This window comes from Leuresthes tenuis, unplaced genomic scaffold (genome assembly GCF_036924035.1).
Source record: "Leuresthes tenuis unplaced genomic scaffold, fLeuTen1.0.hap1 SCAF_14, whole genome shotgun sequence".
Taxonomy (NCBI): Eukaryota; Metazoa; Chordata; class Actinopteri; order Atheriniformes; family Atherinopsidae; genus Leuresthes; species Leuresthes tenuis.
In genome coordinates, this window is record NW_027325368.1 from 32,695,406 (window position 1) to 32,713,699 (window position 18,294).

An 18,294-nucleotide genomic window follows, 5' to 3' on the forward strand; every position below is an offset into this window, starting at 1 on the left:
ATATTTCTTAAGTAATTCCAGTCAATTTGTTGTTTCTATTTTTGTTCTGTTTCCTCTTCTTTCCTCTTCTTCTTTCCTTGTCCCCCGGTCCGGTTCAGCTCTATTACATGTCATATATTGTCAACAGAAATAAATAAATGGGCATCAAGGGGAGCTTTACATTTATAAAACTTCCCTTGGCAAAGCAAATCTGTTTGGCATAAAAGGTGTTCAGACTACAATTCTGCTGCCATAATGCTGGAAAAGGGGAAAAAAACGTGAATGGGAGGTGGTGCCCTGAGGAAAAATGTTATAATTAATTTCATATCTAGAACGCTACAGTAGGTATTTGTGTCCTCTTTCATCCAAAGTCACCGTCATTGTGCTTGGCCTCACGGTTTTCTCTCAAATCACCTCTGAGTGCAGAGACCAACTACTCTGGCTTGCATTGACGGCTATTATAGCACCTCATCTCCTTATCAAATCAATGTGAAGGCTGTTTTTAAAACAGCCATAAAGTACATAGGAGCAGAATAACAATTACACCAGCTTCTGCCGTCCAGTCTGGCGCTCATGGTTCAAGACTTTTTCAGATATGACTTTTCGAACAGTGACCGTTTGTTCAAGGCTACATATCAGTATTGAACACAGAGGTCATCTGTCAGTTGGCCTCAAAGTATAGGCACTTCTCTGCTCTCTTCTCCCAACACAATATGACTAGATCACGATGGCCTCTGTCTCGCAGCAGGCAGTAGTTCCAACTAATCAGCTAATCACACAGCTGCTAGTCATTATGAGGACACAGCCAAGATAGCTGACCTGTTATGACAGGTTTATGCCAGCCACTCACAATACATATGCCCGTGTCAGTGTGCATATACTCACATTTTCCCATTATTCTGAATTCATCAACTGTTCCTTATGTGTTATAACAGGTTCATGTCAGTCACTGTGTTATGTCTTCTCCTAATACAGGAGCGGGCACAATATGGGTCCAAGTAACAGGGAGACCTTGGTCACAATACGACTACAACATGACAGCCTCTGTCTCTCAGCGGGCAATAGCTCCATTGGCACCCATCAAAATTTCTTCTGAAATGATCAAGTTAGCTGTAGCCTGTTACACAATCATTACTTTTAGATGATGGTGTAGTTATTGATTGTTCTTTGATAAACAGTCTTTCATACAAAGTCACTGCATTGAGGTGGAAACCACTTCATACCACTTCAGGGCTGAATTGTGTAGAGGTAAGATTGCCACTTTTCATGTGGGTGATATGAGTTCAAATCCCCTGCATGAAAGGTACTATCTCCAGGAGAGGTCCTTATGCACGATCCCATTAACCTACCAGTGTAAGTTGCTTTGGATAAACGACCTGTGTGTGTGTAGAAGAGTTTTTGAATTCCTAATTATCGTTTTGTCCGTAACTTCCAGCAAAATACACACGCACAAATCAAGTAGTGCGCACGCACAAATCCGACAGTAGCACACACAAGTTAAGTGCTATGCACGCACAGCTGTTTTGAGTCGATAGAGAGAAAATAGGCTCCCTTCGATCGAACTCTTTTTGACAGGTGACCCTTGACCTCTTATCGATCAATCAAATTAATATGACAGGTGACCTTTGTTTGACATCTGTTTGCTGACATCTGGGCATATGACTTTTGACCTCTTATCGATCGATGAAGCTATTTTGACGTGTGACCTTTGTTTGACATAGATCAGCCATCTGTTCAGGAGGCCTTTGACATCTAAGGAAGGGGGAGTTTATGGCTAGGGTTAAGAATGATTACAGCTAAGGTGAGGAGGTTGTGAGAAATATATTAGTTGAATGTTTAAATAAGAGAAAGGGTTAGGGTTAATAGAAAAGGTTAAGTTGTAGAAGCTGTCAACATTTTAACAGCTTCAAAGACCGGTCCCTGTAAGGTAAAGATGAGAAAATAATTATATGTGTGGGGGGTCGCAAGAATGCAGCACTGCAAGGATTTGGGTGTGGGTGGGGGGGTAACAGACATTTGGCTCTCTCTGACTGAAACAGCCTGTGTCTTACTTCACAAGTAAACAGAATCAATACATCTATTTCTAATCGTAGGATGGGTGTAGACTAAGTGTGAAGAACAAATGGCCAGGGGTCACAAGAAAGCGCCATACTGTGTGGGAAACAGACAACATTTTAAGTCTCGTATGAGTATGGCTCAGGGTGCCGGAAAGCCAGGTGTTGCCAGCACTACAAGGATTTGGATGGGGTGGGGGAGGTAACAGACATCTGGCTCTCTCTGGCTCATACCATGAGGGTGAACGTGTGAGGGGGGTCACAAGAATGCACCATACTGTGACACTGAACGGAGGATGGGGTGTTTATAGCAAATAGAGGTAGGTTTAAATTACACACAAAAGAATAAAAAAAAAAAAAAAGGTTACCCTCTTAGTTTGCACTCATGATGCATCTTGGCTATCATGTATTGTTACCTGACTGGCCATTTGTTCTTTCCATTCAGTGTCACAAGAATGCATCATACTGTGGCACTGAACAGTAGGAACAAATGGCCAGGGGTCATAAGAATGCAGCGTACAGTGTGGGAAACAATCAAGTGTCGCTGTCTCAGTCCACAAGTAAACAGTTTCAATACATCTGTTTCTAACCGTAGGATGGGTGTAGACTAAGTGTGAAGAACAAATGAGTTGAAATTACCACTTCAAGAAATTTTTAAAACACTCCCTTATTTCTATGGAGAGGGATGTAAGACTATATAAAATGGTTCAGGCATTTACCTCGGGGACTCAACCACGTCAGGAGTGGAATCATGGACTCTGGTACGCAAAAGTCTCCTCTAAATCTTTTAAAATATTTAAATCTCTTAGGTCAGTACTTGTAATAGTAAAAAAAACCTACTTTTTTAGGACGGAAAACAAGAGTTGACATCCATACACAACCACCCGGCGGTTCTTTGGGCCTCTTTGGACTATTCAACAGTGAGTAAAAAGATCTGATGATAAACATATGAATGCGTGTATAATTATATTACCACATCATGACAGAGTGTTAATTTCCAGAGTTGGACACGGAGGATTTGGATGACTTCATATTGACACAAGCCGATTATGGTAATGTTTCTTTAACTTTAATAACCTTTAACAAGTGAAATGTTTCAATGAAATAACATCAGATGTAACTGTTTACAGATTTATTAAACAGTGCGGAGCAAGGGCTTCCCCGAAAGAAGAACCCAGCCGTGTTTGAGGGAGATTTGACTTCCATCGCATCGAGCGGGGGAAACGGACTTTCCCTGAATAAATCTCGGCTACGACAAAGACTGCTCCCTGTTCGGAACAATCAGTTTTCAACGGAGTGTCCGAGTGTTACTACAGAGGACGGGCAGTTGGAATCGTCGGTGTTACACACACCACCGAGCATACGTTTCTCACCTCGAATAATACCACGGCCCGAGTCGCCGGTGAGCGGCTTCAACACCGAGACGGCTGCGGGCGAGGGGACACAGGCTGTCGATGTACTAGGCTGCATATCGGCGCAGCTATTCGAGGCGCTGGGCCTTGTTCGCGGAGAGGAAGGACCCCTCGCTAAACAGCCTAATCTGCGGGGTAAGTTTAAAAAAAACTCATCATTCTTTGTTTTTGTTTTCTCACGTGTGCACGTAAGCGTCATACGTCATCAACACGGATGTGACGCATAGGGAGAGAGTGAGGGTGGGAGGGGTAGTGGTTAAAAGAGCGCAGCCTTTTCAGTAGAAGTCATCTGAAGTGCAGTGTGTAACCCTCTGTAAAATAAGCCAGTTGATATATTATTACTGCTCTGTCCACTTTTCCGTGCTGCTTTCAACGGGGGCATTACATGGTAACATCTATGCAAATTTCACATAGTGTATACTTAAGCAAGGTTTTTTATTTATTTATCTATTTTCATGCTATTAAACTGTGTTTCAATTTGACAGAATCTGATGTTGTACTTCCTGTGAGGTCCGTGGTAAAGAATCAACGGAGCATTAGAGTGCGCTCAAGGCTCTCGCTTGTCCGAAGGTTAATCAGAGGTGCAGTTTCTTTCTCTACTTTTTTTTTTTAATTTATTATTATTATTATTTATTTATTTATTTATTTTCTAAACATTCACAATCACGGAACCAGGTATATTTAAAATACTTTTATGGTTATTTACAGAGGCCGACCTGTCAATAGAATGGATAAGTCCTACAATCCGGCCAGACCCTCGTCTGTGGAGGAAAAGAAATGCCACCATCCTGGCCATTGCCAGGATCAAAGTTGTGAAAACTGCAGTGATACACCTCTTGAATGTAATAGATTGGTAGGATAGTGTAGTATCCTTGCAAGATTGTCCACCGTGTGCGGTCAGCAGTGCGTTTATTACCTCTGCCACCGGGCGTGCGGAATGGCTCTGCAGCAAGTATTATCCTCCTACAGTGACGATGTTCTTAAAAATGATGTGATGGTATCTAACTTTGGGAAAAAATATCAGAGATGCATCAAAAAGCACAGTGCCACCTCAATTCATCACGGAGCCTGTTCTTTACAGATGTTCAAAGAGTGCTACAAATTGTGAATGCATGAAAGTGATGACTCTCTAGACTCTGAAAATTGGAATCAATAAAATTTTTTATTGAGAACAAATGACGGTATCATTTTATTAATTTCTTACAGAAATTTATGGTAAAAAGGTAACCCTGCACAGACGTTTTATCTTTTTATGCAAACTATGTTCATCTGCAGCCTCGTCTCGCTCACCATGTCCAGATCTTAAAAAATGTGGGGAGAGGGTTATCTTCTTCTTCGGTTTTACAGATGGTATTTTCTCCATTCCGCTCGGCTCTGTTTTGAGAAGACGGTATTGTTCACGGGCTTGCTTATTATTCACAGAGGATAAAGGTATGTTCAGTTCATTCAGGACATTGAGAAAACTTGTCCAGCCTGTTGGTTGCATGGTTTGGGCTTTTCTTTTAAAAGGGAGCATTAGGTTTTTAAGTAAATCAACCAAATGTGATCCTCTCACAACCTGCCCCTGATAAACAAATTCTCCTCTGGTGGTCCAGCCATTTCTCTCAGATAATTTCCTCAAGATGTATTCACCATTTCTGCGATCGCGCTTTGGAAGGATTTTTAATACCTCACTCGCCGTTGCATCCAATTCTAACTGATCGGGCTCGTGAAAACGGTCCGTCTCACGGGAAACTGATTCAGGTATTGGATCATTAAGACTGTTTCGCTGAAGAGTCACAGTCATCCGTGGCTCCTCCATCTGACCTTGCTTGATTAGGGTGAGGTATCTTTGCAGCAGGGCGTCGTATTTCTTAATCTTTTCATAAGAGGTCATTCTTGACTCGTCGAGTATCAAGAATTGGATTTTATTATCCAAATCATCCTCCGCCGTCTGTCTGATAGAAGTCTCTGACTGACTCAAGTGTTTGAACTGATGAGGTGAGATGAGAAACATCTTTTGTGCTGTCCTGAGCGACATGGTTCTTATCTTCTAACAATTCCAGCCACTAGATCCCCAATTACGGGTGCAAGAGCCATTAGGATGGGGAGAATAAACCCACCTCCTTGACTTTTGAGAGCCAACTGCTTACGTTTTAAACCGGTTCTCTTATCAGCCAGCAGTCTGATAACTTTCTTTTGCTTTTTCAAACTCTGATACTGGGGAGGGGATAGCTTAATGTTACCCTTTAAAATATTCAGAACAATCTCACACAAAGCTTTAAGAAAGTCAGGTGAACAAGGGCCGAGAATGTCCTTACGTTTCTGAGGTGTGGCGTGGTACAGAGCTCTGAGTAAAGGAGCATTACTTTTTATACGTGCAGACATGATAAATTACTATGCTTTCGGAACATAGAAAACTGGCCACTGACTAGGAAGTAAACCCATTCTCAGTCTGTATTGTTCTGGGCATGAGTGGGTCAGGTCAACGATTAAATACCCGTGCTGCTCTCTGGTGGCGTCCTCAAAGCTCTCCAGGAAGATAGCTTTCTCTGAGGGGAAGATTTGACGGGCTAGTATATTCACCTGCAATCTGTCTCTGGGATTCTTAAACAGCACCAGGTAGTTACTGTTCAGGATGATGGTGCGACTGTATTTCCCTTGATGAAATACATTTTGAGTCAACATCATGACACATATTTCTATGATGTCTGTACTGTGTGAAACGTTTTACCACTTCAGGATGGTCTGAAGCCTGAAAAATAACGTCGTCCAGAATAACCAAGTGCTTACGATCAGGAGGGAACAGATTTTCATCTTCAAAAGAATGAGGCAATCCTTCCACAAATTTTATGTTTTTATTCAGCCGCTGCAGTTCAGCGTACAATGGTTGGAAAGAGGTATAAATCCAAACAATATTATCAGGTACATCATCCATCACATGGTTACACTTTTTTAAAACACTTTTAACAAAAAACGATTTCCCACATCCGCTGGGCCCCACAACCAGATATGAAAAAGGAGTCTTTAGTATGGGGTCAAAATCAATCTCCTTCACATCAGAAAATTGTGACATAATTTTTTTTCCCTCTTAATCACCTTAATACCTTAACCGAAAGGCAGAGTTGTACCGTCAGGAAAAAGGCGTCTCTTGTCATACACCACCCAGAACTCTTTCAGGAATGTCGCATTTTTTAACAGAAACCACTTTTTATCTCTTCTGATGGTACGCTGAGGGGTCTCGATCACCATTTCTCTGGAGTCAGCCAAGTATCCCTCCAGTAACTCTTTGACGCTGTCAAAGTTGACCTTCTCGCTGCATTCATGCGTCTGAGTGATGCCTTTAACGCGCATCGATACTTTTTTCTGATTTCTGGTCTGGTAGGCGTAACTCTTGGGTCCTGCTGCAACAAATTCCTGAATTGTGTCACCCCCCAGCTCGTCGGTCAAATCCCCCAGATAGTTTCCCAGTTTCAGAGGAGTCTCACCCTTTTCACCACATAGATCAGACTGTCTGTGTCTATGTAGAGAATTTTGTCCTGCATTACTTCCAGACAGCTGTACAGCTTTAAACGTGCGTATGCGGTGGTAAATGCTGCAATGAATACATTGTTTACCTTGTTGGGAGGAGCAATGCATTGTTTGTTGTAAGTCCACTGCACCATGCACATGTCACGGTTTAGAAAGTGGAAGTAGGCTATCTTGTATTTACCCGAGAACATGAAATTAAAAAATTAATTCGGGTCTGTGATGATGGTGGTCTGATTGAGGTCGTTCCTCTGCGCAAATTTCCCCCAGAAACTGTTCAGACACAGTTTAGCCACCTGTCTTTTAGCAGGGTTCACCTCTATTTTGCTGGTATCCAGCTGAATACCTTGATGGAGCTTGTAATCTCTGACGTACCTCAACTTACTCTCCTCATCAAGTGCATCTGCGGGATATCCTGAAGCCTCTTGTTTACCCTTAAGAAATGTGTAGTCTATGTAGTCTACAAAGATTGAGCTACTGGTTCTGTCAAAGTGCCACACCTCAGTGATTTTGGGAAGACGATAACCAAGCTTTAACGCCTTGCTAAACTCCACACTCACCCACACACCTGTCTCTCCTCATTGCTGTGGTTGCATGCACCTGCCTGGTTATTCATTTCAGCATAGGTGCGACAGAGAGTGAATACAAGTTTTCCGTGAGATGACTTGTAAGGTAAAACTGGGAAAAACGGCCCACGCGGAGGGTAAACAACAGCTCTTATGAAACCAAAGTAGCTGTCAGGGTCATCAAAATCTTTGCAAATAATTCTGGGATGGCCGAGAGGGTAAGCAAAGCTGCAATTTACATAGGGGTAAAGAGATGTAAAGTCAGCGTAGGGCACAGTTTCATCTACGCCCGCACTGTACCTCAACCTGAGTGCGCAGGTCCGACCACCGTACAGGGCTTGTCTGGGAGAGAGAGGTTCAGGGCCGTTAAAGCTCTTGAGAAATTCAATCACCTCCGGATAGGACTTTTTCATCTCAGTACACTCGTGCTCCCACATGATATGCAGACGAAGACCATACACTGACTGAAGCTCTCTCTCTCTCTCATGGGTCTCTGCATAGAACTGTTCAAATAGCGCCTTCCTCAGCGGACATGCGTCCTGAGGCAGATGGCAGACGGGGCAGCCGTGAAAGAAACAGCCGTAAAACTCAAAAGCTACCCTCACACCGTCAATTTCCGCATACCCATCTACGTGATAAGGACCGATTCCCTTTTCCCCTGTGTTTAACGCTTGGCTAATCTCAATCCCTCTGCTAAATGCTAACCACTCCAACCACTGGATGGATGCATTTGAGAAGGTCTTACACTGCTGACTGTAATCAACGGGTGAAGGTATAGCCAGGGTTTTAGGCTGCAGAAAGTTGGCGGTAAAAACCTTCATACAGGCCGACGCGATCGTGATGCATTTCAGGGGGTCCACGCGCGTCTCGTTAAAGAATTGCTCGCGGAATTTGACACACCCCTTGAAGAGTATGTCTACATCATTTTTGCAGTAAAGCATGCTCTGTTCACGAAAGTTAAAGGTACCTTTACACACTCCCCCGTACCATCTGTAGAACTCTCCCTGCTCACTGGGGCTCATGAGTTCTACAGAGGAGTAACTCGGTGAAGGAAAAGGCCCCACATATTTCAAATTCTGCTCTGAAGAGAATCTGTGGGGAAAGAAACCTTTGGTATGATCACTGAAACCTAACGCTTTCGGCATCATACTCAGTTTCATAGCCACGAAGGACAGACTATCGATGAATCTCAAACCATAATCACAGTCTGTAAAACAGAGAATTTTACTCCCCTGTGTGATGAGAGAGGGCTTCATACCTAGCGTCATGGTGCAAACCATGACGTTAAGGATAAGATAGCTATCATATCCTCGTCCGTTGTGAGCAATAAACGTGTATTCTCGGTAGCGTGGTCTCCTGAAATGGAGGAGGAATTTCCTGACACAATCCAATCCGTAGGCAGACCACTCGACACCTTTCAGCGTTTTTGCACAGACCAGAAAGGGGACATGCAGATCGTTCTGACCGACTAAGGATTCAAAATCATAAAAGATTAGTTTTTCGTCAAGCCGTTCGTCAGCGCTGCTAGGCTGAATGTAGCACTGGTGTCCACTGAGAGTTGCTGTAGAACCGGCGGTCAGTTTCTCACCACAGATTGTACATTTTAAACCTTCACACGTGGGGGTTTTTTACCTTAGTCATCGCAACGCGATAAAATCTCTTACACGTCGGACACCTTTTAATCAGATCACAATCACTCACTTGCATTCTGGCTCGGGGTCTTTCACGAGGTTCTTTGTGTCTGTTGAAGCACGACGAGTTACGACAGCTTCTGTTGCAATCGCCACAAAATACAGGACTGAGCTCTTGAGTCGGACATGACGAGTCGTAACACACAGGACAGTAACCAGGACAGTAGTGTGAGTGTGACTCATTGTAACTGGTGTAGCAGTGCTCGCAAATGTACCTCGACCCTATAAATCCTTTGAGGTTTTTTATTCCATAGTAATGGTTTTGGAGTAATAACAGAAAGAGAGGGCTTGATCGAGCTCTGAAATCAGTCTCAAATTTACACAGAGCTCAATCATCCTTGGTTCTGTGAAACACCACAATTTTGCTGTTTAGGATTTTTTCAAATTTTCCAACATCACTGAAAGACACAGGCGTCTGATCAGTCAGGCCTGCCAGACGCTGCCACTCTCTCGCCTGGACCAAAGCCTGACTATCGGTAAATTTAGAGCCGGAGACGTGCGCGAGACTGATGTCGAAGCAGAGCTGATTGTCACAATTATCTGTAATGTACAAGTGACGTTTTTTCTTATGGATTAATTCGCATTCTAAGGTTTTTGAAGCCTTCCGTTTGGCGCCCCCTGTAGGGTTTCTTACTACCTGGAGGACTAACTCCAGGTTAGTATCAGAGGCAATCTCTGCGTTCGATTGAGTTAACTCGTCTAAAAGGTCCAGAAAGGCTTTCAGGATTACATCAGACTCGTCTGTGACAGAAACGGTAATGTGTTGAGAAATACTCTCATCTACTAATTCTAGCTGGACGACATCATTACATCTGGCGAGTGATCGCGCTGTTTCTGCCACTTCAATAAGATTGCTCATAACAGCTGAAGTGAACTCAGCGATGTTGGGCAATATATCAGGGCACGGACGCGGTATTGTGACGGGGCGTCTTATTTCAAGACAATTGAAACGTTCACGCTCAATCGGTGGAGGTGTATCTCTCTGATTCTGTTCAGGGCTACATTCTCCTGATTCAAGCCCCTACCATGCTGCCGAGTTTGTTCTGCTGCAGCTGGAGAACGTAAAGAAATAAGATTCGGTGAGACAGTATCTGATGCTGAAACTTGAGAATCACTATTTGCTGAGGCTGTATCTAGTGATGTGGCACAAGGAGCTGGATTTGGTGAGACAATATTCAGTGACTCATTTTGCAAACTCAGGGCGGGTGACGGAGGCCCGTTTAAATTCAAGATTGATGATTCTAATTCGTGTAACACGCCAATTTCATCATTTTCATCTTCTTCAATATTCGTAGGAGATGACTGATAATCGACATTAAGGAGCGCATACTCCAGTGGTGTAAAGTAATTCCACACATGAACCGTATGGGAATGTTTTCCAAATTTTCCAAAGCCTCGGATATTTCAGCCGGCACAGCTCTGCCTGCTTGATTATCCATCTTTACACAGAATTGAGAATGGCTAAGAGGGGATAAGATATTTACTTATATATATATATATATACACATTTACTTCACTTCAAAATCACCTTCAAGTCACGGTTAATTTTCTGTATAAGAATCATGCTACTTCTCATGAATGCCTGAGCTCTTGATGTTTCACATCGGATGGTGGCATTTCTTTTCCTCCACAGACGAGGGTCTGGCCGGATTGTAGGACTTATCCATTCTATTGACATGTCGGCCTCTGTGGATGAAGGAGAAATAACCATAAAAGTATTTTAAATATACCTGGTTCCGTGATTGTGAATGTTTAAAAAATAAATAAATAATAATAATAATAAAAAATTTTTTTTTAAAAAGTAGAAAAAGAAACTGCACCTCTGATTAACCCTTGGACAAGCGAGAGCCTTGAGCGCACTCTAATGCTCCATTGATTCTTTACCACGGACCTCACAGGAAGTACAACATCAGATTCTGTCAAATTGAAACACAGTTTAATAGCATAAAAATAGATAAATAAATAAAAAACCTTGCTTAAGTATACACTATGTGAAATTTGCATAGATGTTACCATGTAATGCCCACGTTGAAAGCAGCACGGAAAAGTGGACAGAGCAGTAATAATATATCAACTGGCTTATTTTACAGAGGGTTACACACTGCACTTCAGATGACTTCTACTGAAAAGGCTGCGCTCTTTTAACCACTACCCCTCCCACCCTCACTCTCTCCCTATGCGTCACATCCGTGTTGATGACGTATGACGCTTACGTGCACACGTGAGAAAACAAAAACAAAGAATGATGAGTTTTTTTTAAACTTACCCCGCAGATCAGGCTGTTTAGTGAGGGGTCCTTCCTCTCCGCGAACAAGGCCCGGCGCCTCGAATAGCTGCGCCGATATGCAGCCTAGTACATCGACAGCCTGTGTCCCCTCGCCCGCAGCCGTCTCGGTGTTGAAGCCGCTCACCGGCGACTCGGGCCGCGGTATTATTCGAGGTGAGAAACGTATGCTCGGTGGTGTGTGTAACACCGACGATTCCAACTGCCTGTACTCTGTAGTAACACTCGGACACTCCGTTGAAAACTGATTGTTCCGAACAGGGAGCAGTCTTTGTCGTAGCCGAGATTTATTCAGGGAAAGTCCGTTTCCCCCGCTCGATGCGATGGAAGTCAAATCTCCCTCAAACACGGCAGGGTTCTTCTTTCGGGGAAGCCCTTGCTCCGCACTGTTTAATAAATCTGTAAACAGTTACATCTGATGTTATTTCATTGAAACATTTCACTTGTTAAAGGTTATTAAAGTTAAAGAAACATTACCATAATCGGCTTGTGTCAATATGAAGTCATCCAAATCCTCCGCGTCCAACTCTGGAAATTAACACTCTGTCATGATGTGGTAATATAATTATACACGCATTCATATGTTTATCATCAGATCTTTTTACTCACTGTTGAATAGTCCAAAGAGGCCCAAAGAACCGCCGGGTGGTTGTGTATGGATGTCAACTCTTGTTTTCCGTCCTAAAAAAGTAGGTTTTTTTTACTATTACAAGTACTGACCTAAGAGATTTAAATATTTTAAAAGATTTAGAGGAGACTTTTGCGTACCAGAGTCCATGATTCCAGTCCTGACGTGGTTGAGTCCCCGAGGTAAATGCCTGAACCATTTTATATAGTCTTACATCCCCCTCCATAGAAATAAGGGAGTGTTTTAAAAATTTCTTGAAGTGGTAATTTCAACTCATTTGTCAAAGACTGTTTATCAAAGAACAATCAATAACTACACCATCATCTAAAAGTAATGATTGTGTAACAGGCTACAGCTAACTTGATCATTTCAGAAGAAATTTTGATGGGTGCCAATGGAGCTATTGCCCGCTGTTCTGTTGTGGAGCAGTACAACAGTCACGGAGGCAGTTTACTCCATTGTTTATTTTATTATACATTTAAAAACAAGGCAATTTAAATGGCTTCCTACATTCATTATTAAAAAAACCGAACAGCATAGAATTAAACATTCCAGTAGGCTACACTGTAACTTGCTGTTACTAAAGAGCCAAGAGAATAAAATATGAAAATATGCTTAAATAGTAAACAAAATACAAAAATAAAAATTACATGACAGTAATCAAAATCCTCTAATTTAACAAAAATGCAGCAGTAAACGGACAAGTATTGTTAGAGTTTTTAGTTGTTATCTCATGATATACCCTGTTTTACAATTATTGTCCTGAGCTTTAATTGCACTCATATGCTATACCATAAAAATCATATGTGTGATGTATGGATCTTATACTACATTAGTTCTAATCATGTGATGATGAAATGTGTGTGTGAGTATGAACAAAGGGAGATGCTTCAGGACAGAGCCTTCCGGAGGTCAACTGAGTTTAACTGAGTTCAAACTACAACGCACAATGCCTGATTCAAACTAATTTGTAGATGTATCTCTTAGAATGATTATCGTCAAGGTCTCACACTCTGAAGTTGCATATTCTTTTGCCTGACCCTCTGCTTTCTCACTCTCTTACAACTTCGCACACTCCCCACACTCAACTCCGCCCTGCCAACTTTCTCATGCAATCATATATCCGTCATAACCCTGCACACATTCAGTGCATCAGAGACAGTCAATACTCTGGAATCAGAACTGAATATTTGCCACCTGCAGTTAAAAACTCCCAGATCTGCTCCTACACAGGAAATAGCGCATACAATAGTAACAAAATATTACTTACTTTTAAGTAATTACTTTTTATTTCCAAAGAAATTCAGAAGCGTTTGCTACGAAAAGAATAACCATTGCACAGCAAAAGAGAATAAATATGAAACAAAAATAAATGTAATTCATTTCAGTGTTCTCTTTCGTCAAAGCTACAATTGAAGAGCCGCATGCGGCTGCGGAGTTGCGGTTATCGACCCCTGCTAAACGTCTTAGTCAGAAGCCTCTGCATCTCTCATTGCAAGTTTAGGTGGTAGAAATCCCATGAGGAATTAGAAGAATTCACTTATCGTGATATTATGGGTAAATTCAAAGAAAGTGAAAAGATGGGAAAGTCTGAGTTTTTGATGGACAGTAGAGATGGGATGGGAAGAACAGCAACACTTCCATTGTTTTGGTACGCAGACAGGGGGGCATGAATCGAGACTTAGGCTGGGGAACACTGGGCTTAAATGGACTTTACACAATATGGCTTACCATAATACAGATAGATTTTAGTTTTGTCTACAAGTTGAAACTATACAATATACACTCCACTGTAAGGAATATGAGAACACAGTCGATGAAAAGAAATAAAAGTGCAGTCTGACAACATACGTTTTACGGAAAGGTTTGGAGATGTATGTTTTGAGGTCACATTTGGGTACTTGCCGTCTTGATTCCTCCTCCTTACCATTTGGTGGCGGTAATGCACCATAACGTTATTTGGCAACCTCCAATAAACATTAGAAGAAGACATTGACGTAGAAGAGGAAGAAGAACGTGAATGACACTTTCAGCGTTCAACACCCTTCGGTTCGGTTTCTGAGCCTCTGGACATCTTTGTGCGCCGCAGCTCACGCTTCGCCACCCCCCCCCACCCCCCAGTTGTAGGCTAAGTGCACTCTGCTATGGAGAAAACCTTCGGGCAGTGGAAGAAACAGTGTCTTAACAAGCTGGATCTAAGTAAGAAAGGCAGTGTGGATGAAGACATCCAGCATGTTGTGTCTCTGCTCAACAGCTGTAAGGAATTCTTCACGACGAGCTCGTGCTCGGGCAGAATCATCCTCATCGATGGGGTGAGAGACTTCACTCAGAAGAACATGACATCTCCTCTGTTCTCATATCACTAATTCACCCAATGACGCGAAGTTGACAGTTGTGGTCACAGTTTTTTTGTGAATTCTTTCTGCGAGAAAAAAACGGTCACCTAAAATATTAAAAACCAAGAAAAAAACCCAACGGCTTTACCACGTGAGCTTAAGATAGTGTAAACTATCTGCATGGTACCAATTCAACCTCTTCCTCCCTAGGTTCCGAACAGCAGCGATGTCCACAAACGGGACTGTGTGTGGCTCTTTGTCTCGCACCAAAAATGCACCTTTGATGAGCTGGTGAGACTCCGTGGACTCCTGTCATTATTCCCACCAACAGTGATGATTTTGGTGAATGCACGACTTCATTACTTGTCTGTGTTAGATGTCTGGTCTGAGCAGGTCCAACGGAGATGCTGTGTTGAAGTTTGAGCCATTTGTGCTCCACATTCAGTGCCAGAGACTGGAAGATGCACAGCTGATGGTGAGCACAACAGTTTAGAATGTTGAGGAATTACTATTTTTGATTTAATAAAGTTTCTTCTTTGTTTTCTTTGTGCAAAAGTTTTAGATACTTCTTGATTAGTGATGTCTGAATGCCACCAATTTGATTCTCAGTAACGGTGCAATTGAACATTCACGACTCTTGATACAAAATTTCACAACAAAATAGTTAGTCAAGCAAACTTTTATTTAGTAAAAATCCTGCTGCTGCAACAATGTGCAAATACACAAACTGAAACTTTAAAGGAATGCCTGGATTGGAATTTTCTCATCTATCATGTTGCACAATCAAGGCATCAGATTGTTCATTCTGCAGCAGGAAAACTGGCTTAAACATCTGGCCACAGACATGATGTTCAGCCACAGGGAGAAAATGGCGTGGCCTGGAGGGCTGCACCTGGATTGGGGTCCCTGTGTAAATTCTGCAGGAGATTGTGATTTTCACATTGCAGCAGGTGGGAGGGGGGATTGAGAAAAGAAATGGCAGATCCTGCTGTGACAACGATTCTAGGACCTGGCTGGATTTTTAACCACAGTGTTGGCATTAACAAATGGAGTTGAGAGGAAGATTAAACCAGGACTTTTCAAATGTGAAGCTTGGTGAGTGTCAGAAAGACTGAGTAAGGGTCAAACAAAAGTTGGGATGTTCTTTCTGTTCTTCTTCTCCATTTTGCTCTTTGTCCTCTGATTCTCATCGCCTTTCTTGGCAGACAGCCTCATTACCACCTCTGTTCTATGACTTTGAGTCTTTACTGTAACTTTTTCTCGTGTTAATTTGTGTTTATGTCACTGTAATGCAAGGTGTTGCTTTACTACCGGTTTGCCTTGTAGTTACATTAACCCATTGTTCATTGATTGCTGTTATTTTATTCATGATTTAGGAAGCCTAACAAAACTTATTTTCTTTTCAAATCGTGGCTAGAACTAGGCATATGTGTTGATGGACTTAAATATGTAAATGTGCCTATAGTTTGGACCAAATTTTAAAACGCTGTTACATTTTATGGCTATAAATAGCCGTGTGTTTGCGTTCATGATTTAAAAGCTGGCGGTAAAGATCAGACATCCAATGGGAGCGAAATTACGAAGACAGTCCCCAAAGAGACCTGATCTCAACATTGTCCACTATAGGGTCAGTCTGGATCATGAAGAATCTGAGCTCTCTGAGATCATCTAACTCCACTTAGGAACTACAACATGCTCTGTGTAGTACTGAATAAGCTACCTGCTGAACAGCTTTAATGAATGTTTGCAAGTGTTCCTAATTTTTATTTCTCTCCCTCTTTAGTGCACTTCCTTTTGAGTTTTGATGATTACAAAAAAAACTTGCCATTATTTTGTAACGTAGTCTCACTGTATATTTTGTGCCAAAAGCTTTTGCATAGGACTGTATGTCACTGTATGTTTCTGTTTGTGTACACTGTTTGTACCACTGCTCAGTCTGTCTGCCTGTGACTGAAAGATAGGAAAGACAGGCAGCTAATGGTGTTGTATAGTCCGCACAGCTTTGAAAGATGCACAACACTGTTGAAGAAAGTATGTTGTCTTTATTTGAGTTTTTGTTTATTTTTTATTTATTATTATTTGGAATGATGACACTGACGCAAATATGAAATCTACATTTCAAACCTCTGGTCTCCCCTGCAGCATTCTGTGGCTATCAACTCAGGCTTCAGGAACTCTGGGCTCACTGTCAACAAGAAAGGAAAGATTATCACGGTACGCTGTGATTATGTTTACATATATATATATATATATATATATGCACTGGCCTTGACAGATGCTCTGTTTTTCTGTCTAGGCAGTACGTAGCACTCACTGTTTGGAGGTACCTCTGAGCCACGATGGAAAGCTTCTTGTTGAACATGAGTATATCCACTTCCTAACACAAATAGCCAATCAGAAGATGGAAGAGAACTTTAGACGACTACAGAGGTTTGTCTTTTAGTTTGCTACGCAATGCTGATAATGCTACTAGTCATATGAAGCGGTTTTATATTAACTAATTTGAAATTTTGACCAACTGTCATGCCCAGGTTTTACCAGAATCTCCAGGCAGCCCTGTCCTCCGATAGACTCCACAACCCGCACCCTCTTGCCTCACAGGAACAGCAAGACCTCTCCCACCTAAAGGAGACAGCAAAGATTAAAGGAAAAATGGGGGGAAATGAAAGGAACAAGCCCACGGTGAATAAACAGAGGCAGAGGAGACAACTTAAAGCTGATTGTTACCATGAGGATAGGGACAGCAGCCTGATGGAGCTGGAGGACTGTCTCTATCTGTTCACTTAAGTCATGGCTTCGCACGCGTAATCATGTTAAATTTGTTGTGAACTGTAAAATAGAAATTGGAAATTCAAAGCCAGTTGTTGTTCTTGTCTGTAGAGCAGGGTCTTTATTACAAATATAAGCTTCATAGTAACTAGTGCCACTGGGCTGTCTGTTAAACATAGGCTGCCCATTTGTATAAGTCTGTGGACAATGAGATCTGCTGTTAGATAATAATAATACAACCATATTCTTTAGAATATCTGCATGTATGTTTTTTACTGAGTGTAGTCCTGCTTCTTTTGGCTATAAATGTGGTTTGTATCTCCATAAAGTATGTGCAATGCAATGTAAGAATGATCTACTCTAATTATATTTTAAACACCTCATTGTATAGTAACAACTCTGTGCTCCAGAATAAAAAAAGATATAGGAGCAAAAGAAGACATAAAACAAACACCAAATTACGATATGTCTAAAGTTTCATATTGCCAAATGGTAGTAATGCGCTCTATGAATCTTTATTTGCTGACCTTCATTGGGCTTGTACTTAATGAGAGATTTAAGTGTTTTAGAATTCTTGCTAAAAAACTATGATATAAGAAAAATAAATGATGCATGTTTTTTTTTTTAACTAGATTCTCACTTGGTCCCTTTTACACATAGCCACTACATTAGAATCATAACCATGTATGAAAACATGCAACAGTTTGCTGATTTATCAGAATTTCTCATTTTGTGAGGTTATGTTGGGTCACGAGGCCCATTTAATTGTTCTTTTAGCCTCCTTGTCTCTCTCCTTCGTCCTTGTTCCTGTGACCTGGAAATTGACAGCTTCACAAAGAAGATGGAGCTTACTTTATCAGTAATTTGCTTTAATTTAATAAAAAAATAAATTTATGCAAACAAATTGAATTAAAGCTAAGTGGCAATGAAGGCCTTCGCACAACAGCGTTAGAGCAACTTCCTCTTAATTCCTGGTAGAAGCTATAGTGACAGGGGAATATTAGTTTTAACGTCTCTTCAAGGTGAGACTGCCATGAAATACAGTATGTCAAGTCTTGCTGGGAATTG

General features: G+C 41.7%; 1 protein-coding gene across 1 annotated transcript; it reads left to right on the top strand.

The window, feature by feature from the left end:
* The first annotated feature begins 14,134 nt into the window (after positions 1-14,134).
* tyw3 (tRNA-yW synthesizing protein 3 homolog (S. cerevisiae)) lies at positions 14,135-17,839 on the top strand. The gene is made up of 6 exons (XM_072364288.1): positions 14,135-14,433; positions 14,668-14,748; positions 14,834-14,932; positions 16,600-16,671; positions 16,754-16,887; positions 16,989-17,839. Exons 1-6 carry the CDS (start codon positions 14,266-14,268, stop codon positions 17,242-17,244), a joined length of 810 nt encoding a protein of 269 aa, XP_072220389.1. The 5' UTR covers positions 14,135-14,265; the 3' UTR covers positions 17,245-17,839.
* The last annotated feature ends 455 nt before the right edge of the window (positions 17,840-18,294 follow it).

What these genes read in the sequence shown, in the direction of transcription:
- tyw3 (XM_072364288.1), top strand. Translation starts at nt 14,266, where the DNA reads ATGGAGAAAACCTTCGGGCAGTGGAAGAAACAGTGTCTTAACAAGCTG. An exon ending in AATGCACCTTTGATGAGCTG is followed by an intron (nt 14,749 to 14,833) that starts GTGAGACTCCGT and finishes TGTCTGTGTTAG; the next exon opens with ATGTCTGGTCTGAGCAGGTC. An exon ending in AACTTTAGACGACTACAGAG is followed by an intron (nt 16,888 to 16,988) that starts GTTTGTCTTTTA and finishes TGTCATGCCCAG; the next exon opens with GTTTTACCAGAATCTCCAGG.